Source organism: Macaca mulatta, chromosome 6 (assembly GCF_049350105.2).
Source record: "Macaca mulatta isolate MMU2019108-1 chromosome 6, T2T-MMU8v2.0, whole genome shotgun sequence".
In the NCBI taxonomy this organism is placed as follows: Eukaryota; Metazoa; Chordata; class Mammalia; order Primates; family Cercopithecidae; genus Macaca; species Macaca mulatta.
Genome location: NC_133411.1, coordinates 154,991,973 through 155,016,554, shown reverse-complemented (window position 1 = coordinate 155,016,554; position 24,582 = coordinate 154,991,973). Strand labels below are relative to the sequence as shown.

The 24,582-nt window shown below is 36.9% G+C and overlaps 1 protein-coding gene across 2 annotated transcripts in view; it reads left to right on the top strand.

Annotated features, from left to right (window-relative positions):
- Positions 1 to 16,274, top strand: part of LARS1 (leucyl-tRNA synthetase 1) — a 67,966-nt gene extending 51,692 nt beyond the window's left edge. For both annotated transcript variants that reach the window (XM_028849818.2, XM_015141125.3), the window contains 6 exons: positions 126 to 236; positions 2,356 to 2,466; positions 4,813 to 4,917; positions 6,790 to 6,885; positions 9,172 to 9,304; positions 15,876 to 16,274. In XM_028849818.2, the coding sequence (XP_028705651.2) occupies positions 126 to 236; positions 2,356 to 2,466; positions 4,813 to 4,917; positions 6,790 to 6,885; positions 9,172 to 9,304; positions 15,876 to 16,081 (762 nt within the window). In that variant the 3' untranslated portion in view covers positions 16,082 to 16,274. The remainder of the gene's footprint in view (positions 1 to 125; positions 237 to 2,355; positions 2,467 to 4,812; positions 4,918 to 6,789; positions 6,886 to 9,171; positions 9,305 to 15,875) is intronic.
- Positions 16,275 to 24,582: the final 8,308 nt, after the last annotated feature.

Sequence of the window (24,582 nt, the reverse complement as noted above, 5' to 3'; positions counted from 1 at the left end):
TAATGAAAGTTAAAAAGATTTTCATTAATGGTGAAGACCATGGTGGTGTATATTAGGGGAGGGTTCTTCTCATTTTTGGTTTATATAAAAGCTATTGAATGTTTTTCCTTTCTTTTACCGTGTAGAAGACTGACAAACAACCCCTGCAGAAGCCCTCACATTGCACCATCTATGTGGCAAAGAACTATCCACCTTGGCAACATACCACCCTGTCTGTTCTACGTAAACACTTTGAGGTGATGCTCTCAGTAGACTTTTCCCCCCTGATGGTGTTGTATGCTCCCTATGTTGTTTTTGTTTTTAGGATATTGGCAATGTCTGGGAGAAGAAAGATAGGCAGCTTTGTGTCATTCCCTCTAGGCAGAGAGCATCCTTTTGTTATTCTTGGTGACTCTTAAATGGATGCTGAGGAAAAAGCTGCTGTTTTTCTCTCATTTTTGAAACATTTATACAAAAATACATTGGATCTAGTTGAATGTAATCAAAAGAATTGGGGGTTTTCATATGTGTAGTTGAAATAATGAAATGAAAGGACAGAGTTTGCCTTTGGAATTTGTTATAACTTGAGCAGTGGGAGTCATTCATTAAATTTATTCATTCATTAAATTATTTCAAACCATAACCTCATTTATTGTTTGGAAAAAAGTGAAGCTTTGTTCTTGAGTGCCTTAAATGTTGTTTGGTTTGATAATTACCTATAGAAATGTAGAACTTGAAGACATTTTTGGCTGTGCCAGATAATGATAAATCTATTTAAAGGGAACTCAATAACTTAGATCTAAGTTTTCCTAAAAGAAAAAAATCTATTTTTCCTCTGCATTCAAAATGTAGAAACAAAGTGTGTTTGTGGACTTGGGCTTTTTTGCTTAGGTTATTAAAACAGTTATTGCTAGATGCAGACTACTAAGGTGCACTTAAAAAAGAGAGACAAAATATGGATTGTGGTCAAAATGTAAAGAAGAAACATAAAGGAAAAATTCTTAGCTTTGATATTCTAGACCGTTATTGGAATTTTGCCTGAATACTTTTCAGAGTTAATTAAGAAATGCTAAGAAAAACTGCTTTTACATTTGTAAAATTTCAGAGAGAAGAGCAAATGTTTTTGTATTCCTTGTGAGTCTATTTTATGGAAAACTACTTCCACCTTTGATTGTGTATGTTAGAAATAGAAGGTGGCCTTTAGAATCTGCTTGCAGATTTTGAATTAAGGTAAATAAAAGATAAAAGCTACTTTGGTTGGCAGAAAAGTGAAACTACCTCAGTGGATTATATATTCATACCAGTAATTTCAAGGAAGCAATGGAAGAACCCAAATATAATATGTAATGTCTTAGGTATTAAAAAATGCGTCACCTCTGTTCTTTTTGAAGTTGTATTTTTACTTAGTATTCATTGACTAGATAATTGAAAACAGTGGTATCTTTTGGCATTAGCAGCTTTCTTTTAGATTTTTGTATGTTTTCATCCACAAGAATGAAAAGAATGTTCATTTATAATCACGAAGAGTGTTCTTATGTTGAATGTGGCACCTTTTTGGTGACATAAGGCAAAGGAGTGTTTCCCACCCTTTTTCTTTTTTATGTGTTTCAGAGGAATACATTAACAAGTAGAATATTTTTTCCCATGTACTTTAGTAAAATTTGGAATTGAAAATAGATTTTTTGAAATTGTGTTATGTGTTCCTTTTCGTTTAGATTCATTCCCAACCCTTCCTTTCACAATAAGGAGAAAATAAGTCGCCCAAAACTTTGAAAAGACCACTTGCTTTGTTTCTCACTCTGTTGAGGGGACCATTAATATCTGTAAAAAGAAATGAATTTAGATTCATTTAAAGCACACTTGGATTGTACTCATTAGTGACATATGATATAGATATTTATTTTTGAGTAGATAGAAATGATTCTGTTTTTAACAGGGCAATAGCTAGGGATTCTTTTCACAAGTGTAACAATTTCTTTCTAGTGTCCAAAAGCAGACATTATATAAACTTGTATAATAGTTGTGTAATTTTTTATTTTAATATGACTAATGAAATGCTTTTAGAAATTTGAAAACAAGTTTTTATGAGACCATTTAGTTTCTGAACAGGAGAAATATTCAACACAAATCACTTTTTTTCCTCCTCTGAACTAAAAAGTATGTGTCGTCAGTTTATAGAGAATAGGAGACTTCCTTCTGCATTGTTCATTCAGCTTTCACTTCTCCATGATGCTAGGGCTGGACACTTTTCTGCTGTTCTCTAAGGATCAGTAGAGGCCACCATTCTATGCCTGGCAGACTATAGTCAAATCTACTATTCTGTCTTATTCTTGAGACTTTTTTTTCTACATTACTCTCCCTCCTTTCTTTTTTTAGGCCAATAATGGAAAACTGCCTGACAACAAAGTCATTGCTAGTGAACTAGGCAGTATGCCAGAACTGAAGAAATACATGAAGAAAGTCATGCCATTTGTTGCCATGATTAAGGTAAGCTGTGGACCTTATGCAGCTGCGACCACATGAGTAATGGTTAGATAGGACAATAGAAGGATGGATAGGACAATAGAAGGATGGGGAAAAGCCTTGGACATAGTCTCCTGCCAGAAATCTGCTGAAATAGCACTTTTCAATCAATGGCTGTGAGAAATGATCTGTCAGATTTTGGGTTTACTTGTGGAATCACTGAGTATGTGAAAAATATGTATTGTGGAAGAAAAATTGGTTTAGAATTGCTGCACTGAACTGTTCCCTTCATATTCTACCTTCCCTTCTTTCAAGTTTGGGAAAGAAACATGCTCTTTTGGCTTACATTAGGCTTATAGAGGTTTGCATTTCCTAGACCCTATTCCTGGAACCAGGATTCAATATTTGTATAGGTACAGCTTAACAGGATAAACACTGGTTATAGTGGTTGGACCAGGGTTTCTCAGCATAGCTCTATTGGTATTTTGGGCTCGATAGTTCTTGTGGGACACTTTAACGGCATCCCTGGCTTCTACTCATTAGAAGCCAGTAGAACTACCTTTCCCGCTAGTTATGACAATGAAAAATATCTCCAGACATTGCCGAATGTCCGCTGGGGGCAGAATCACCTTCCACTTCTTGCCATTGAGAATTATTGGGTTAGACTCTTAAGTTTTCTTCATATACATAGCTGATGTATTGTTGGATTTCTTGACAAAAAGAAACCGAAAGAAGGCTTATATTGCTTAAGATCTCAGACTATGAGGCCAGAAAAATCTTGGTTGAAATTCTGTGTATCTGTCATTTCTTAGTTTTGAGACCTTAGTCAAATAACTTTAATTTTTTGGGCCATAGGATTTTTCATCCATAAATGAGGATACTATAGAACCTAACTTTTTAGGAGTGCTGCGTAGTATACCTAACACACCTAAGTAGCACCAGTCAAGAAGTAGGCTTGGTAAATGTTGTTTGAAAATGCAAATTAGTATCTTCCAGCCTACTAAGCATATCGTGGTTATTCTTTTACTGTCCTTTAATTCTTGTGTCTTCTTGGCTGCAGATGCCTGATGGAGACCAGACCTCTTAACTTTTCCAATACTATAATAGATTGGTATTCTTGGAAAAGGTTTTTAATTCTCTTAGACCAAAGTCACTGTTTGATCCTCAGGGTATTTTAGGTTTCAGAAGTAATTTAGGATCCTGGATTGACCTACACCAATCAAGTTGTAATATAAGTGCTGGTATGTTCATAGTTCATTGGTTCCCCAGTGGCTAGTGTCATTGGTCATAATGCCAAATCACTGTCAACATGTGGATCCAACAAAATATTCCATTGGTGTTTGCAGAGGCCATTAATTTTGATGACATGTTTTAAGAGAATCCAGGGAAACCTATTCAAAAAGTAGTTACGTGTATATATATAGCGAGAGACAGAGAGCGTGTGTGTGTGTGTATAAAATGATATTAGATTCAAAAGTTGGCTTCTTTAGGATCTCATTTAAATTTGAAGAACCATCATCAGACCGTTTGAGTGGTGATATATTTTTAAAATTATGTTGGTGATTTGCCAGGCAAATTAGTGGTTTTGCAAACTTTGAAAGGGATTAATAAATCTGGGAATAAGAAAATGACTTTCTAGCACTTTTCATGGGAAAAAGAAATAGAACTTGCATAGTAAGCTAAAACAGTGAGTAGCAGGAATAATGTCAGGTCGCTTTCATTAAGTATAACGTGTTCTAGGTAGTTGTATCTATGCATATGTACTTGGATCTCTAGGATTCTATTTTGTGCAGCAAATATCGACTATCCAAGAAAATTAAGAATAAGAAATTATTTTTTACATGCCATGTTTGAGTACTCATGTAGTATGAGTTTTTTTTCTTTAAACTTTGCAGAAATATCTTTGGGGATTTTTTGTTTGGATATTATTAATTCATTATTCTCTAAAACAGCTGTAAGAAGGTGGTATCTCAGAAAATTAAAATTTTGGTTTTTTTGGTAACTTAAAGGGATATTTTCATACATTTGGTTGATTCTCTGTCAAGTGAATTCTTTGGGCTTGCAAATTAAGTCAGTCTAAATAAACAATCATAAAACCATATTTACTTTATAAATCTGAAAACCTTGTGCCTTCCCATCTTTTCATTGCTGCCATAATCTTATAATACTTTAAATGATAATTATTTGGAGCTAGTAAATTTCATTAACAAGCAAATGTAGGTAAAGGAAATCATGAGTCCAAGGCCTTTCCTTTAACTCCTGAAATCTGAGATTTTATCAACTAAGAGAAGAATGATTACTTTGAAGGAAGTATGTTTTCCAACATGTTCTTACTGTGATTTTGTTTTTCCATACCATTTTGGCTATTAGGAAAACCTGGAGAAGATGGGGCCTCGTATACTGGATTTGCAATTAGAATTTGATGAAAAGGCTGTGCTTATGGAGAATATAGTCTACCTGACTAATTCCCTTGAGGTAAGAGGTCCAGGGATTGTAATAACTATTTAACAGTAGTTAAACCATAATCCAGCTCTTTTATTTTACAATAAATCTTTTTATAAACTTCATCTACTGTGTTTAGTATCTTTGTTAAATATGTCAGAAATATTTTTGGAGAGAAGAAAAATGGGTGAGTATAAAAGTTGCAGGAAAAAAAGATCTGTCATCTTATTTTATCAATTCTTAATTTACATATGATCAATTATACATTAAAAAACTGTATGTCTGGATATGATACTGCAAATTTTTTTTTTTTAATTATACTTTAAGTTCTTGGGTACATGTGCACAACGTGCAGGTGTGTTACATATGTATACATGTGCCATGCTGGTGTGCTGCACCCATTAACTCATCATTTACATTAGGTATATCTCCTAATGCTATCCCTTCCTCCTCCCCCTCCCCACAATAGGCCCCAGTGTGTGATGTTCCCCTTCCTGTGTCCAAGTGATGTCATTGTTCAATTCCCACCTATGAGTGAGAACATGCAGTGTTTGGTTTTCTGTTCTTGCGATAGTTTGCTGAGAATGATGGTTTCCAGCTGCATCCATGTCCCTACAAAGGACATGAACTCATCCTTTTTTATGGCTGCATAGTATTCCATGGTGTATATGTGCCACATTTTCTTAATCCAGTCTGTCACTGATGGACATTTGGGTTGATTCCAAGAAGTCTTTGCTATTGTGAATAGTGTCGCAATAAACATACGTGTGCATGTGTCTTTATAGCAGCAAATTATTTATACTTTATTTATACTTTATACTGCAAATTATTTATACTTTATACTGCAAGTTATTTTTAAGAGACCTTATATTTAAATGCTTTCCAAACCTCTTATGTTATGGAGTACTCTGAATTGGTGCTTTTTTCCCCCCTCCCTTTTGATTTGCAGAATTGGATTAATTATAATGTCTGGTTCATGATATATTATGATTGTTCCATATCTTCCCATGTTTTTTTTCTCTCCCAATTTATAATAAAATGAACATTCATGAATCTACTACCCAATCCAAGAACTAGAACCATACCAGTAGCTTTTACATATCTGTGACTTTCTCCCCATCCAATCTTTGTGCCCCAGTCACAACTTTATATATAGATTGTAAGTAAGCTGGTCTCAGACAACTTAGGCAAAAGGAAAAGCCATTTGCTCTAGAAAACTGTTAGAGCACTCAAAAAGTGGTCCTAGTGATAATGAAGACACTCAAGTAAAAAAAAATACAGGTTTGGAGTTTAAGTAAAATTGTTTTGTGAAATATGGAGATGGAAGAAAGTTGTTTCTAATTAAGTATTTTATTTTAAATGAGTTAATGAAATCAATAAACATTAAATGACATCCATTTTATATATATCTAAATGTTCATATATATTCATGTAGGTCAAAAAACTTCCTGGATCTTTTCACTTGGACCATGCGGACACATCTTATGTTTAGGGTCATCTTATGTTCAGACATATGCACTGTGCTATATTTCTGAGCTTTTCTTCCATTTATTTAAGTGGAAGCCTTTTATTCTCAAATGATAGATTTCTGAACTTCAATTTGTCTTAAGTGGAAGCCTCTTATGCTGATTTTCATTTTGTTTTATATGGCAGATAGATGCCAGATTTCATTATAGAAAATGATAAACATGACTACATAAATAACAATACTATGAGACATCTAAAATGAATGTTAAATAACTGATTACAGATTTCATTTAATATTTATATGGAAAATAATAAAATTGCACAGACCATTTCATGTTAACTGGAGAACCTAGTTTTGTTCTTGGTGAAATGAGGTGGTGATTAATTTGAATCACATTAAGTGATACTAATAACTTCCATTTTTTCCCCTCTATTTAGCTAGAGCACATAGAAGTCAAGTTTGCCTCCGAAGCAGAAGATAAAATCAGGGAAGACTGCTGTCCTGGGAAACCACTTACTGTTTTTAGAATAGAAGTAAGTTGAAGGAATCTCACTGAATCATTGCATTTTAAAACTAAAAGAGACCTAGAGATCATTACATCTAAATCCACATTTAAAAAATAGAACCAAGTAAGGTCCAGAGATATTAAGTGGTTGGTTTGTTGTAGACCCCATTGTTTGTTAGAAATGGGGATGTACCTGAAATGCCCCAATTCCTTTGGTCAGTGCAATACTTACTTTTTCCTCACTTTACTATTACAGGAACTATCAGATGTTATTTGTGGGTTTTAAAAATAAAAGGTATGATTTTCAGTATCTGGTTTTTATTTTAAAATACTGGAAATGTAGAACCTTTTTAGACAGTTAAAAGGAGCTTTTAAACCTCAGATGAGTCTTGGTTTGATTGTTATTCAAGGCTGTTTTGTTTTTAGTATAAACTGGATTGATGCATCATCTTAAGTTATGCTGCAATAGCTTTTTTTAACCCCTTAGTTTTGGGCCATTATTGGTGAAGACAAAAAGGTTTTAGAGATTCTGGGGGTTTTTTGTTTTTATTTTTTTGAGACGGAGTCTCGCTCTGTCGCCCAGACTGGAGTGCAGTGGCGCAATCTCGGCTCACTGCAAGCTCCGCCTCCCGGGTTCATGCCATTCTCCTGCCTCAGCCTCCCGAGTAGCTGGGACTACAGGTGCCCACCACCATGCCTGGCTAATTTTTTGTATTTTTAGTAGAGATGGGGTTTCACTGTGTTAGCCAGGATGATCTCGATCTCCTGACCTCATGATCCACCCTCCTTGGCCTCCCAAAGTGCTGGGATTACAGGCTTGAGCCACTGCGCCTGGCCTTTTTTTTTTTTTAAGTTCTGGGATACATGTGCAGAACGTGCAGGTTTGTTACATAGGTATACATGTACCATTGTGGATTGCTGCACCCATCTACCTGTCATCTAAATTAGGTATTTCTCTTAACGCTATCCCTCCCCTTGCCCACCCCACCCCAACAGGCCCTGGTGTGTGATATTCTGCTCCCTATGTCCATGTGTTCTCATTGTTCAACTCCCACTTATGAGTGAGAACATGTGGTGTTTGTTTGGTTTTCTGTTCCTGTGTTAGTTTGTGGAGAATGATGGTTTCCAGCTTCATCCAAGTCCCTACAAAGGACGTAACTCATCATTTTTTATGCCTGCATAGTATTGCATGGTGTATATGTGCCACATTGTCTTTATCCAGTCTATCATTGATGAGCATTTGGGTTGGTTCCAAGTCTTTGCTATTGTGACCCATGCTGCAATAGACATATGTGTGCATGTGTCTTTATAGTAGAATGATTTATAATCCTTTGGGTATATACCCAGTAATGGGATTGCTGGGTCAGATGGTATTTCTGGATCTAGATCCTTGAGGAAGGAGATTCTGTTTTTTCAGTCTCAAAGAATCCATTCAGATTGGCAGCATTTGGCAAAGTCCAGGGGACTGCAATTGGGAGAGTCTATAAACTGCCCTCCTTGTCTTGATAAGCAGAGGACTTAGATATGTTTTGTTACTTCTGCCACATTTGAAAACCCAGCAAACAGAAAAGGCCTAGTTTGAAAGAATAAGGAAATCATGATCATGGATACCTCCTGAATTCAGCGTCATGTAAGGAGTACACTCATTGCATTAAGATGTGGTAGCTTTTAATAGTTCAGTCGTTTGAGCCATGAAGATAGGTATATGAAAATGTTCCTTATACAAATATATTTATTTCAAGTCATTTTCAGGTATTCCATTAAGATACTATGTATTTAAGTCTTTCACAAGACTCATTTGACTTTTTTCCACTTAAAAATAATAAACAGGGTTTTGGACTATGTAGCTTCTATAAGTACAACATAGAATTATGTTTAATCCTGACTTTGCCCTTTACTAGCTGTGTGACCTTGTGCTGATTTTTAATCTTTCTGGTTCTCAGCTTCTCATTTGTGAAAAAGGGTCAAAAGAACGACTTCAGGGATCTAGAACTAACGTCGATAAAGTGCTTAGTACAATGCCTAATACATAGTAGAGATTCAGTGAATGATGGTGGTTGTGGAAGAGAAAATGTAGTTATTGTTAGTGTCCATCATCAGTGTTGATATATATAGTCATAGTCATCTTTACCTAGGCATTTGGTTATAAGCATGAGTTTGTACAGCTTTTCTTTTGTATTTGAGTATGCCTTAGTCATGATTTTAAAATACCACAATTAGATCCATCTTTCACTGGGCATTGAAAACGTAGCAGAGATTCCTCCTCCCTCAGCAGTATTCAAGTTAAACTATTATTTTCTTGTTGTTTTCCTAGCCTGGTGTGTCCGTTTCTCTAGTGAATCCCCAGCCATCCAATGGCCATTTCTCAACCAAAATTGAAATCAGGCAAGGAGATAACTGTGATTCCATAATCAGGCGTTTAATGAAAATGAACCGAGGAATTAAAGGTAAGTTGTTCCCCCAAACTCCTATTTGTCAGTAGCTTGTAGATTTGGTGAGTTTTAAGTAGAAAGGAAAAAGAAAAGAAACAGGCTTGCTTATGGACAGCTGTGTATTATTATGGAAAAAGTATTGGGTTCAGAATCAAGAAAACTATTCTTTTTGGGACTCTGTGGCTAGGTAGCTTAGTGACTTTGCCATGTCACTTAAGCTTAAAACTGATTTTTCGTTTACTCATGTGAGGACAATAGAGGGATTAGATATTTTTCCATCTTTCTTTCTAGCTCTAAAACTGTAATGAGTGATTTCTGTCTCAGAGATACTCAGAATCAAGGAACACATACCCTTAATATTCTAAACTAACCTGTCCAGCAGGTCTGTTCCTTGAGAAGGAAGAGAAACAGAGTAAAAGTTATTGAGTGTCTTCCATGTGTTAACCATTTAGTCCTTTTACAATTCTATAATGTAGAGGGTGTTCTTATTATTTCCCTTTTACAGATGGTGAAATGGAGGCTAAAAAGGCTAAGTAACTTGCAAAGTTTGTTTAGTAAGTAAACTCTAGAGCTGGAATTCAAACAGGTCTGTTTGCCTCCAAAGCTCATATTCTTTCTTCTAAACAATGTGACTCCAGGTAAAATATGTCAGTAATCTTAACTTACTATCAAGAATAAGTCTGCATCTTTTGTGATTAGATTCAATGTAATAATTTATGGCTTTTCTTTTCATCATCCAGCTAGGTCCTACAGTGAGCAGAGTGTGAAGGGAGATAGTGTGTCTTATTTTTCTTCTGAGCTACACAACAAATTAATGTTGTGATTCTCTATTTTGTATTATCTGTCTTTTTTCTTTTTGATAGCAATCAAAAGTTGATTGGCCACTTTCCATCACTACAAAAATTTTCTAAAAAGATTTATAAATCCCAAACAATAACCTAATTTATGGAACTATATTAGGGTAGTAACATTAATTAAAATAGGAGACTTGAAATAGCTCTTTGGAATTAATTCTGTCATATATTTTGTGTTCTCTTGAAGTTGTTTCCCTTCTATGGACACTTATTGAGACACTACTATATGTAGTGTTTGTAGAGACAACTGTGTATGTAGAGACTCCTTTGTATATACTGGGGCTTTGGGGAGTCCACAGAGTTCTGTTCATTAGGAGCTGCGTCTAGTAGAGGAGTAGGGAACATACACTATTGAAGTATATGATAATGTAAGGAGAAATTGCTGAGTGTAGTAAGAAAGGTACAGGTAAAATGTATAGAACAGAGGAACGTGAGATTATTTCCACTTGCAGCGATCAGGGATTAATTTATGGAGAAAGTATTGTTTGGATGGGGCCTTGAACGTTATACCCATGAAGGTAAGGGGAAAGGGTATACTAGGAGGGAAATACCAGTTTATTTTGTTTCCCTCTGTACGGAGCATCAGCAGCAAGAGTATACTAGGGTTAGGGATGTTGTTGTTTATAGACATGTGTTTTAAATTGTGGTAAAATATACCTAACATAACATTTACTATTTTAGTCATTTTTATGTGTACAGTTCAGGAGGCTTGAATACATTCACATTGTTGTGAAACCATCACCACCATCCATCTCTACAACTTCTTTTTTTTTTTTAAATTATGCTTTAAGTTCTAGGGTACATGTGCACAATGTGCAGGTTTGTTACATATGTATACATGTGCCATGTTGGTGTGCTGCACCCATCAACTCGTCAGCACCCATCAACTTGTCATTTACATCAGGTATAACTCCCAGTGCCATCCCTCCCCCCTCCCCCCTCCCCACAATAGGCCCCGGTGTGTGATGTTCCCCTTCCCGTGTCCAAGTGATCTCATTGTTCAATTCCCACCTATGAGTGAGAACATGCAGGTTTGGTTTTTTATCCTTGCCATAGTTTGCTGAGAATGATGGTTTCCAGCTGCATCCACGTCCCTACAAAGGACACGAACTCATCCCTTTTTATGGCTGCATAGTATTCCATGGTGTATATGTGCCACATTTTCTTAATCCAGTCTGTCACTGATGGACATTTGGGTTGATTCCAAGTCTTTGCTATTGTGAATAGTGCCACAATAAACATACATGTGCATGTGTCTTTATAGCAGCATGATTTATAATCGTTTGGGTATATACCCAGTAATGGGATGGCTGGGTCATATGGTATTTCTAGTTCTAGATCCTTGAGGAATCACCATACTCTTTTCCACAATGGTTGAACTAGTTGACAATCCCACCAACAGTGTGAAAGTGTTCCTATTTCTCCACATCCTCTCCAGCACCTGTTGTTTCCTGACTTTTTAATGATCACCATTCTAACTGGTGTGAGATTGTATCTCATTGTGGTTTTGATTTGCATTTTTCTGATGGCCAGTGATGATGAGCATTTTTTCATGTGTCTGTTGGCTGTATGCATGTCTTCTTTTGAGAAATGTCTGTTCATATCCTTTGCCCACTTTATCATCATCCCAAATTGAAACCCTGTACCCATTAAATAGTAACTCCCATTCTCCTTCCCTCCAGTCCCTTGTAATCACTGCTCTGCTTTCCTTTTTTCTTTTAAGTTTTCTTTTTGACACATAAATGTACATATTTATGAGTACAGTGTGAGGTTTGGTACATATTTATAATGTGTAATTATCAAATTAGGATAAATAACATATCTATCACCTAATTTATCATTTCTTTGTGGTGAGAACATTCAACAGCTCCTCTTATAGCTATTTTGAAATGTACCATATATTATTATGAACTGTAGTCATCTACGGTGTAATGGAACAGTATAACTTATTCCTTCCATTTAATTATAACTTTGTACCTGTTGACCAACCTCCTTCCAGTCCCCTCTCTTCTATCCTTCCCAGCCTCTGATAACCATGATTCTACTCTCTACTTCAATGAGATCAACTTTTTTAGATTCCACATGTGAGTGAGATCATGCGATATTTGTCATTCTGTGCCTGTCTTATTTCACTTAATATAATGTCTTCCAGCCTCATCCATGTTGTCACAAATGACAGGACTTCATTCTTTTTTATGTCTGCATAATATTTCATTGTATACCACATTTTCTCTTTTCATTCATCCGTTGATGGACCCTTAGGTTGATTACATATCTTGGCTATTGTGAATAGTGCTGCAATAAACATGGGAGTGTAGATAACTCTTCAACATACTGATTTCATTTCTTCATTTCTTACTGGATATATGTCCAGTAGTGGGATTGCTCGATCATGTGGTGGTTCTATTTTTAATACTTTGAGGAACCCGTGTATGTGTTTTTTATAATGGCTATACAAATTTATATTCACACCACACTGTTCTACTTCCTACCCCTATATATTTCACTGTTCTCAGTACCTCATATAGTTGGAATCACACAATATTTTTCCTTTTGTGTCTAGCTTATTTCACTTAGCAAAATATCTTCAGGTTTCATCATGTTGTTATATGCATTTATTATGTCCTCTCAGTGAACTAGGTACCATAGAATGATAGCTTCATCCTCAGAACTTACAGGCCACAAGAAGCAGAAAGAGCATGGTAGTAGCTTTTAAAGAAAATAGATATTTGTGTGGACCCGCTGGATAGGATTGTATTTATTTACTTACTTTGATATAGAGTCTCCCTTTGTCACCCGGGCTGGAGTGCAGCGGCACAATCTCAGCTCACTGCAACCTCCATCTCATAGATTCAAGCAATTCTCCTGCCTCAGCCTCCTGAGTAGCTGGGATTATAGGCATGAGCCACCACACCCGGCTAGTTTTTCTGTTTTTAGTAGAGACAGGGCTTCGCCATGTTAGCCAGGCTAGTCTCGAGCTCCTGGCCTCAAGTGATCTGCCTGTCTCGGCCTCCCAAAGTGCTGGGATCACAGGCGTGAGACGCCAGCTCTGCCTGGATAGGATTATTATGATGTTATAGCACATGAAAGGATGTATTTCTGTATTGAATATTGTATTATGTTAAATCTACCTCTATTTCAAATGTACTCAAATATAGCACTGACTAGGTTCTGCAGAATTGTACTGAAATGTATTTCCTATTTCTTGTCTTTTCTCATTGAGCCTTTGGCATAATTCTTATCTCCTTTGTCTTACTAGCTGTGAAAAATATTATCTAAAGTGTCTTAAGTTTGATGTTAGTAGCTCCTGTAAATTTTAGAAAATAGAAACATTAGAGGGAGTTTGAAATTGCTATCCCTATAAGTATCTGCAGAAGAGATCTAACCTTGATACTTTACCAAAAGCCCTCAGGATGCCTTGATATCTAAAGGGCCTGAGTATATTGAGTATATGAGATGGAAGAGGAGTTAAATTCAGTAACATAGTTATTGGTCTGTTTGCTGCACTAGACAGCAAATTGTCCAATTAGTGCTAATTGTATTGAGGGTGATTATGATCTGGGTCTGGGAGGAACTGGACTAAAACTATCATTTCATTCCACAAAGGCCACTGAGTGAACTATTTGATGATAATAAATTTGAATCACTCACAACTCATGTCATATATAAACTAATAACTTGGAAGTGAAAGCCTTCATTTCTCATTATCAGTCCCTAGGGACTTAGAGTCACTCTCATCTTTTCTCTAAGAGCCTTAAATCTTATGTAGTTGTAGACTTAAATTTCAACAGTTTCAATGGTAAGAGAAGTCTGGGATAAAAGACAGTTAAACCACTAAGAAAGCTCTACGAATCTGTGGACAGTAATGAACTACATGGTGAAACATCAAAGCAAATATGTTTTGTCACTTAGAAGCCTGATTGAGTATTAAGGTTTTTTTTGAACTAGTTTGATTCAGAATTGCTTGGAATGATGAGGGAGGTCTGTTTTAGCGAGAAAGAGTGTGTGTGTGTGAGAGAGAGAGAGGCAGAGGCAGATCTGCAGTAAAAGGCCTTATGCATAAAATCTGGCAGAACTTGTCACTGCGTCTATAGCAAAATATTGGTACCACTGAAGTTGAATTGCAATAGCTGTTAAAATGAATTGTATTCTTCCCCAAAATAAGATCGTAGCTGTCATGAAGATTGCGCCTGCTCCCTTCCCATTTTAATTTTCAGGGCTTGTACTGTGTCTTGGAATAGATTGTATAGTCTCTGCAGAAACTCTCCAAAGACTCTTATACAGGGTTTGCTTTTGTGGTAGTCGCAGGTAATTGTTCTATAAGCCCCTTCTCTAAACTTGCAATCCTTCGGTCTTTGTTTCCCAAAGAGAACAGAATGCATGGATAACTTGTATTCTTGGCATAGCCGCCAGCTGCATTAACGTCTTCTTTTATCTCTTATCCTTCTTATGCTAAGCTTTGTACTCTCAAGTCAACATGAGGGAGTGTAGCTCAGGTGTGTTTCAGAAAGAGGTGGGAGGTAATTCAGAAAATATCTTCTATTTCTATGGATCAGGTTAATTATAACTAGCCATGCTACACTTAGAATGAGATATAAACCCAGAATCAGCATTTGTAGTCATTTCTGGCGTTTTTCTGCCATATGAAATAAAACCATTTGATGTTGGGAAATCTCAGAATTGCTGAAATAAATATACTTCTTTTGGGCTCAGTTGTTGGTAGGATTGTTGAATTATAAAGTTGTTCAAGGGACAGGTTTTTTTTTTTTTTTTTTGGCCAGGCGCTATTTTATCAGCTTGCGTAAGAGCAGATTAGGAAAATCTCAAGCAGGGTGGGTATTAGAGCTCATCCTAAAGCTTAAAATCCTGAAAGCTTAAATTTCTGTCCTTTCTCTGCCTTGTACCCGCTCTCCTTGTCTCATCAACTTGTTAATATAAATACTTTCATCTTTTGAGCAAATGAGAAACTGGTAATGCCATTTCTTAGAGTAGTCATTATTTATCCAAAAGTATCTCCGAGAAAAGCTACAATTCTTGCAGGTTTAGTGTATTCCAGGGAGCTCGAGAAAGGGATAAGTTTTAGATTTTTCGATACTCTGTACAATGGTTAATTGAAGCATATAAAAATGATTTGAGAGACCAAATAGGATAATGCTAAAAAATACACACAATTCTTTCTGTCTCTTAGTTTATAATTCCAGGAGATGTCAGAATCTCTGACACTTTAATCTGGGTAAAAGCTGAAAGGGGATGAAGATTTGCTGCATTTTAGCTTTGCTCCTGAGATTTTTTTTTTTTTTTTTGAGATAGAATCTCACTTTGTTGCCCATGCTGGCGTGCAATGGTGCGATCTTGGGTCACTGCCACCTCTGCCTTCTAGGTTCAAGCGATTCTCCTATCTCAGCCTCCCGAGCAGCTGGGATTACAGGCGCCTGCCACCAGTCCCAGCTAATTTTTTTGTGTTTTTAGTAGAGACAGCATTTCGCCATGTTGGTCAGGCTGGTCTTGAACTCCTGACCTTAAGTGATTCACCTGCCTCAGCCTTCCAAAGTGCTGGGATTACAGGTGTGAACCACCATGCCTGGCGTGGCTTTTATTTAATAATCTGAAGAAAATATTTTTGATTAGATATAACAACCAGTGTGTTTAAAAAGTGAGTTCTCAGACTGCTTCCAGGGTTTGAGTCAGTGACTGTAATTAAATGCTTATATTGATAATTTATTTTGTTGTAGACCTTTCCAAAGTGAAACTGATGAGATTTGATGATCCACTGTTGGGGCCTCGACGAGTTCCTGTCCTGGGAAAAGAGCACACCGAGAAGACCCCGATTTCTGAGCATGCTGTTTTCAATGTGGACCTCATGAGCAAGAAAATTCATCTGACTGAGAATGGCATAAGGGTGGATATTGGCGATACAATAATCTATCTGGTTCATTAAACTCATGCACATTGGAGATTTATCCTGGTTTCTTAGGAATACTACTACTCTGATTGTGTCTACTCATTGGCTATCAGAACCTTAGGCTGGATCTAAATAGATTGATTTCATTTCTAACCATCCAATTCTGCATGTAATCATAATTCTATCAAGTCATCTTTGATTACTGGACCTAATAAATTTTTTTCCCTTCTTTGGGTGTCTAAGAGAAATGGTTTTTGCCAAACTCTTTTTAAAAAAACAAATTGTTGCTGTTTCCTAGAAGTTTCTAGTTTTTAAGATGAACATGGAAGTGTTAGTATGCTTCTTTTCTGAGGTGTACTTTATACTGTTTATGAAGGCTGAGGTGTACCTAACAACTTTTTATAGTATATTCATTTATGGAGTTCGCTGTATTTTTTTAAAAAAAGAAAAATAGTAAATTAGCTTTTTTTTTTAAATGAGAACTTTCGTGATGATTTAAAAGAACAAACGAGAATATTTTGACTTGACTTCAATTACTAAGTATTTTGTATAAAGAACAAATAGGTCCTGCATTTTATAAGACTTTTTAAAGCTTTAATATATTCAACTAAGGACCAATAATGGCTTCTTCAAGGCTAATATCAGTAGTTTATAAGCAGTATATTTCACCTACACTAAATTTGGGCATTTTAAAAGAAGATTCCCCCGCCCCTGCCCCCCGCCCTGAAATCTGCATTTACTAAATTTGTCTTGAGTCCAGTTGTGTTTAAAGGTCATGCTGGTTGGGTGCGGTGGCTCATGACTATGATCCCAGCACTTTGGGAGGCCGAGGTGGGCAGTCACCTGAGGTCAGGAGTTTGAAAACAGCCTGACCAACATGGTGAAACCCCATCTCTACTAAAAATACAAAAATTAGCTTGGCATGGTGGCGGGCACCTGTACTTTGGAGGCTGAGGCAGGAGAATTGCTTGAACCTGAAAGACAGAGGTTGCAGTGAGCTGAGACCATGCCATTGCACTCCAGCCTAGGCAACAAGAGCGAAACTCTGTCTCAATCAATCAATCAGTCGATAAAATAGAGGTCATGCTGACTGTATTACAGATTTATACTTTTATTCTTGATGGAATGTTTTTTAATATTTGCTCCATCTGTCTTCATATGAGGAAAAAATGTAAGGCATTGACTAACAGGAGAAACATTTCTAATTTTGATGGGTTTAATATGGAGAAAGAACAATTTTGTTAACCCAAAGGAACCTGAATTCTAACTTTGAGGTTATGTAAATAGTTTATTGAGCTTCCTTATTTTGCTCTCCACAATTAGAGGCCACTAGGCCCATGCTTTATCACAGATTTATTGAAGCAAATCATAGGATGTTAAAACTGCAAATCCTTAGAAATCATTAAGTGCAAATAATCACTTATCTACTAGGGACAGGCAGTATAGCATAGTGGGGTAAGAACGCATGCTCTGAAATCAGACTAGGTAGGTTAGATTTCCAGTTCTTTTTGCTGCTAGGGTGCTCTTGGCCAATTACTCAGAGCTGCAGTTCTTCATCTATAAAATGGAACTAATACTGGTACCTTGTAGGCTTATCGTGAGATGTTTAGATGAACTGATCTAGGAAAATCATAACAGAGTGCCTGCCAAGTAGTAAGTCTTTAGTGAATGTTACTGTTGAAGAAATTGGTGATAGATACCAAGGTATATTGGCTTCAGATTACTGTAGTCTGTAATCATGTTCTTTGTATTGGTTGCTTTGGGGCAACTGATTCTTTCTTTGCACTCCTCTAGATTCTTTTGCTGTCCTTTCTGATCTGCAAAGCCTTAATTATTTCTGAAATTAAGTAATTAGCTTTCTGTTGCCTAAACACAAACCTATTTATGTTTAACTTAGGAAAGCTAAACTATATGTGCTTGGCCAGAAAAAAAAAAAAAGAGAGAAAGGAAAATAATACTGTGATAGTGTTTATTTTATGAGTCTATTAACCTGTACCGTTTTGGTTTTTCAGTCTCGATTTCTGTGTGTCTCTCTTAGAATAAGCTTCTTGCCAGGCTGAATATGCTTCTCATGTGTAGAGATACAAATGTTTTGTATAAGGAGTCGTCTAAGCATAAGCCCATTACTTCATCTAGTACTCAACAGAAGAAACAGCAGTTAGTTGAAATGCTGAAGGAAAAACAGGCTACACTGGGCTTGTTCTATTATTAGCAATAATATAATTGGGTATATAATAATAATAATGTTATTATATATAACTTAGTATGTTAGTGCCTTCCTAGAGGATTTTAACTCTTCTTAAGTTTTGAAATATAATGCACATACACAAAAAGTGAGCAAAAAATATATAATACACACACACAAAAAATGAACTCCCTTTCTCCCCCCACCTCCAAAAAAAGAATTTATTAATAAAGCAAACACTTGCACAGTCACCGAACAGTTGAAGAATGGCACAGTGCCAGCACCATGGAGGTGTGCCTTTTGCCTCCTCTGGTCACTAGAGATAAGCTTTCTGGACCAGTATATGTCAGTTTTTATAAATGCTGCATTTGAGCTTGAAAAAAATGTATTTTGTAAATGCAAAGTTCTGTATGTATCCATTAGGTCAGAGTTGTGGATTGAATTGTTCAAACCTATACCCTTACTGTTTTCTCTGTTTCTGTTTTTGAGAGGTATACCAAAATCTCTCATGACCATGAATTTACTTATATCTTCTTATAATTCTGACAGTTTTTGTTTTATATATTTTGAGGCTGTTTTGTTAGGTACATATAAATTTAGATTGTATTCCTTCTGGTAAGTTGAACTTTTTCTAGTTAGAAAGTGTTTCTTTCTTTTTTTTTTTTTTTTGAGACAGGGTCTTGCTCTGTTGCCCAGGCTAGAGTACAGTGGCACGATCTCGGCTCATTGCAACCTTTGCCTCCCAGGTTCAAGCAATTCTCCTGCCTCAGCCTCCCAAGTAGGTGGCATTACAGGTGCATACCACCACGCCTGGCTAGTTTTTGTATTTTTAGTAGAGACAGGGTTTCACCATTTTGACCAGGCTGGTCTCGAACTCCTGACCTCGTGATCTACCGGCCTTGGCTTCCCAAGGTGCTGGGATTATAGGCATGAGCCACCGCACCCGGCCATTTCTCTTTATTTTTTAATTTTTATTTTTTATTTTATTTTTTTGAGACGGAGTCTCGCTCTGTCGCCCAGGCTGGAATGCAGTGGCCAGATCTCAGCTCACTGCAAGCTCCGTCTCCCAGGTTTACGCCATTCTCCTGCCTCAGCCTCCCAAGTAGCTGGGACTACAGGCGCCCGCCACCTCTCCCGGCTAGTGTTTTGTATTTTTTTAGTAGAGACGGGGTTTCACTGTGTTAGCCAGGATGGTCTCGATCTCCTGACCTCGTGATCCACCCATCTCGGCCTCCCAAAGTGCTGGGATTACAGGCTTGAGCCACCGCGCCCGGCCTTCTCTTTATTTTTACTTAATTTATTTTTTGCCTAAAGGCCACTTTGCCTAACAATGTAGTAATACCAGCTATCTTTTGGTTAATGTCCATGCAGACTATCTTTTCCATTGCTTTTAACCTTCAGTAGTTTTATTTCCTTTTAACACTTCATTTCCACAAATTTTAAGCCTACAGAAAAGTGGAAAGAATTGGCCAGTAAACATCCATGCACTTGTCACCTAGATTTACCAGTTGTTAATATTGTGTCATGTTTACTTTATCTCTCTAAATATCTATTTTTAAAATAAACTTTTAATTTTGGAATAGTTTTGGACTTACAAAAAAGTTGCATCTTTAATATGGAGAGATCCTGTACATCTTTTACCCAGTTTCTCCTGTTAACATCTTACCTAACCTTGGTTTAGTTGTTAAAACTAAGTAATTAATATGAGTACATTATGATTAACTAAATTGTATACTTTGTTTGGATTTCACCAGTTTTTCTACTAATGTTTTTTTTACTATTATGGGATCCTATCCAGGATAACATTTTGCATTTAGAATATACTTTTTAAAAATTCAGAACCATTTGACAGTAAGTTACAGACACCATGACGCTTAATTTTCTCATAGGTTATCACGCAACTCCTAAGAACTTGGACATTCTCCTATATAATCACCGTGTTGTTATTGTCCCCAAGAAATTTAACATGATACAATAATATCAGGTAATAAGCTTTTCTAATAAAACTTCTCCTATGTCTCATCAATAATGTGTTCTTTGAGAAACCCCCAGGATTCAATCAAAGATCAAGTATTACATTTTGTGGTTATGTCTGTTAATCTCCTTTAAACTTGATCTTTCATGACAGTGACATCTTTGAAGACATCAAGCTGGTCATTAGCATGATGCCTTACAATCTGGATTTGTGTATTTTCTCATGGTTATAACCAGATTTAAAATTCTTGGTGAGATTACTACATAGGTGATATTTCCCACTGCATCGTGTCAGGATTAATATATTGTAGATTTCTTCCATTATTGGTGATGCTAAGTTTGATTAGCATCATATTTCTGAGTTGAAAAGCTACTCTTCCTTTTTTGTAATTAACTAGTCTTTGAGCTGATACTTTGAGGCTTATGTGAATATCCTGCTGTTTTGATGTGAATGTTCATGTCCCCCCAGAATTTATATGTTGAAAGTTAATCTTCACGGTGTTGGTATTAAGAGGTGGGGCCTGTAGGAGGTGATTAGGTCATGAGGGTTGCTTCCTCATGAATGGGATTAGTGCTCTTATAAAAGAGGTTGAGGGAGTCTTGTTGCCTTTATGCCATGTGAGGACACATAGAAGGCACCAACTATGAGGAATGGGCCCTCACCAGAAATTGAATCTGCTGGTGCCTTCCTCTTGGACTTCCTAGCCTCCAAAACTAGCATTACATTTCTGTTGTTTATGAATTACCCAATTTAAGGTATTTTGTTAGAGCAGCCTGAAGGGACTAAGACACTTGTTTATCAGCTAACTTTCACCAAGTGGTAGCATTCATGGATAAGCTGTCAGTTATTGCATTGATGGTTGTAACATGGTGAGTTCTTAAAAATGATAAAATTATTATTTCTTCTACATTTATAAGATATAATTCTTTTGTGGAGAAGATGTTTCCTTTTTGCTGCCAATTTCTTTTCTTTTTCTTTCTTTTTTTTTTTTTTTGAGACAGGGTCTGGCTCTGTCACCCAGGCTGGAGTGCAGTGGTGCAATCTCAGCTCATTGCAACCTCTGCCTTCTAGGTTCAAGCCATCCTCCCTCTTCATCCTTCTGAGTAGCTGGGTGCACAGGTGTGTGCCACCACTCCTGGCTAAGTTTTTTGCATTTTTTGTAGAGATGGGGTTTCACCATGTTGCCCAGGCTGATCTTGAACTCCTGAGCTCAAGTGATCTGCCTGCCTGAGCCTCCCAAAGTGCTGGGATTATAGATGTGAACCACTGTGTCCAGCCCCAATATTTTTCTTTCATCATCATTCTTTTAAAATCACTGTGGGCTGATGGATTTATTTTTTTCACGTATGCTATAATCTGTTACCATCATTATTCTTTGAATGCTCAAATTCTTCCAAGTTAACCAATGGAAGCCCCATTCAAACTGGCTTGAATACAGTATTTGTCCTTTTATAACTCCACATTAATTTTGGGGCATTTCTTCGTATAATGGCATAAGAAGTTTCCAATTTGCCTTGTGTTTTCTGTTTCAGAACTAGAAATCAGTCTTTTCTCCAAAGAACCTTGCTTCATTTTAATGCAGAGTGTTATTAAGAAACCAAGATCCAGGCGCTACTAAGGACCTTGTTTTTTAGGCCCTTCCAATAGACAGAGCTAAGAAATGCATACAGTAGTGTTTTTTAAATCATAATTTTATCTAATACCACTGAATTCTCTCTCATCTTTTCCCCTTTACAACTATATTTCCCTTCTCACACAGTAAGAACTCTGGTTCTCAAGAACCTCAATATATTTACTCATTTGGTCTATTAAAAATTTCAGAATTGCCAATCCAATTCTGTTAGCAATAAATAAGTAGAGTACAGTATTTGGTTTTGTTTTGCAAGTCTTTGTGTCCTTAGAACATATCTCTCTAAGGGATATAGTCAGAGCACTATTTAAATATATATATATATATATATATATTTTTTTTTTAATGGTAGAATGATTTTTTTTATTATACTTTAAGTTCTAGGGTACATGTGCACAACGTGCAGGTTTGTTACATATGTATACATGTTTAAATATTTCTTGAATTCTTTTTTGTATGTAGTTGCTTTTTTTTCTCCCCTCCCCTCCCCTCCCTTCCCCTCCCCTTCCCCCCTCCCCTCCCCTCCCCTCTCCTCTCCTCTTTTTTTTTCTTTTTTTTTTTTTGTGACAGGGTCTCACTCTGTGGTCCAGGCTAGAGTGTAGTCATGCAATCAGAGCTCACTGCAACCTTGATCTCCCAGGTGATCCTCCTGCCTCAGCTTCCCAAGTAGCTGGAACTACAGGCATGCAGCACCATGCCTGGCTGGTTTTTTTCTTTAATCAAGAAATGTTTCTTAGATTCTTTCTTGTATGTGCTTTTAATGTAGAATTAAAGCCATTCATTTCTCTTTATATTCAGTTTTATGGTTTGTTTTTTCTTTTTATCTGATTTTTGAATAAATAAAAATACATGATTCAGCCAGATGTGGTGGCTTGTGCTTGTAATCCCAGCCCCTTGGGAGGCTGAGGTGGGAGGCTTCCTTGAAGTCTGGGCAATATAGTGAGACCCTGTCTCTAAAAAAATTTTTTTTTTTTTTTAAACTAGCCAGGTGTGGTGGTTCATACCTGTAGTCCCAGTTACTTAGGAGGCTTAGGCAGGCAGATAACTTGAGCCTAGGAGTTCAAGACTGCAGTGAGCTGTGATCATGCCACTATACTCCAGCCTGAGTGACAGGGTAAAACCCCATCTCTTGAAAAGAAAGTTCAAAAGTCAAAACCAAGAAAATTCTTACTCTCTGGCACCACATTCCCACTTACTCTATAGCTAACTATTGTCATTGGTTTCTGGAGTATCTTTCCTGTGTTTCTTTTCCCAAAAATAAGTGAATATTTATACTTTAGTTTCTCCTTTCTTATATAAGAAGTAGCATTATATATATATATAATGTTTATAAATTTATATATAATTTGCTATATATATATTATAATTATTTTCTATCTTGCTTTTTTAGTTAACAACGTAGCCTGGACAGTTTTCTACTTTGGTTCATAGAAATCTTTTTCTTGGCCAGTCATGGTGGCTCATGCCTGTAATCCCAGTACTTTGGGAGGCTGAATGGGGAGGATCACTTGAGCCCAGGAGTTCAAGACTCACCTGGGCAAAACTGCGAAATCGTGTCTCTACGAAAAATCTAAAAATTAGCCAAGTGTGGTGGCATGGGCCTGTAATCCCAGCCTCTTGGGAGGCTGAAGCAGGAGGATCACTTGAACCTAGGAATTCGAGGCAGCAATGAGCTATGATTGTGCTACTGCACTCCAGCCTGGGTGACAAAGTGAGACCCTATCTGTTTAAAAAGAAAAAATCTTTTTTTCTCTTTTTTCTTCCCTCCTTCCTGTTTTGCCCCTCTTCTTTCCCTTGCTCATGTAATACTATTGTAAAAGTGTACCATAGTTTATTCAACCAGTCTCCATGGATGGACATATAGGTTGTTTCTAAGTTTTTAATATTTTATAGAATTTGTATAGAATGATACAGTGAGTAACCTCATGAATATGTCATTTCACTTTTGTGGAAGTACATCTTCAGAGTAAATTTGTAGAAGTGGGCTTGTGGGTCTGAGGGTAAATGCATGTGTAGTTTTGTTAGCACATATATGGTCAAAAGCCACATATTTTTTCTCTGATGCGGGGGCATGTTGCTGGTGGTGCTGAAGGAATAGCAAGGAAGCCACATGAAGAAACAGGTCAAAGTGACTCGCTCAGGATCCTATATATTAGCAGCAGAGTTGAATTAGAGCCCTGGCCTCCATCTTCATTGCAGTACACGTAGACGACAAGGAATTCGTGCATGGAAAACAGGAATGTATTTGACTAAGACCAGTGTTACCAGGGCCATTAGGAGGTCAGAGAAAGGAGAAGTTTATATGGACCCCACTTGGGTAGAAAATACTTCACCCCAAAATTTACAGCATCAATAAGGTTTGTAATGGCCCTCTGCTGTGTGCATAGAGCTTGTATTCGTGTGTTTTCTTTTCTTTCTTTCTTTTTTTTTTTTTTTTGGGACAGAGTCTTGCTCTGTCATCCACACTGGAGTGCAGTTGCATGATCTTGGCTCACTGCAACCTCCGCCTCCCGGGTTTAAGCAATCCTCTTGCTTCAGCCTCCTGAGTAGCTGGGATTACAGTGCCTGCCACCACGCCTGGCTAATTTTTGTGTTTTTAAGTAGAGACAGGGTTTCACCATGTTGGCCAGGCTGGTCTCAAACTCCTGACCTCAGATGATCTGCCCGCCTCAGCCTCCCAAAGTGCTGGGATTACAGGTGTGAGCCACTGCGTCTGGCCTAGTATGTTTTTATATTGCTATAAAAAA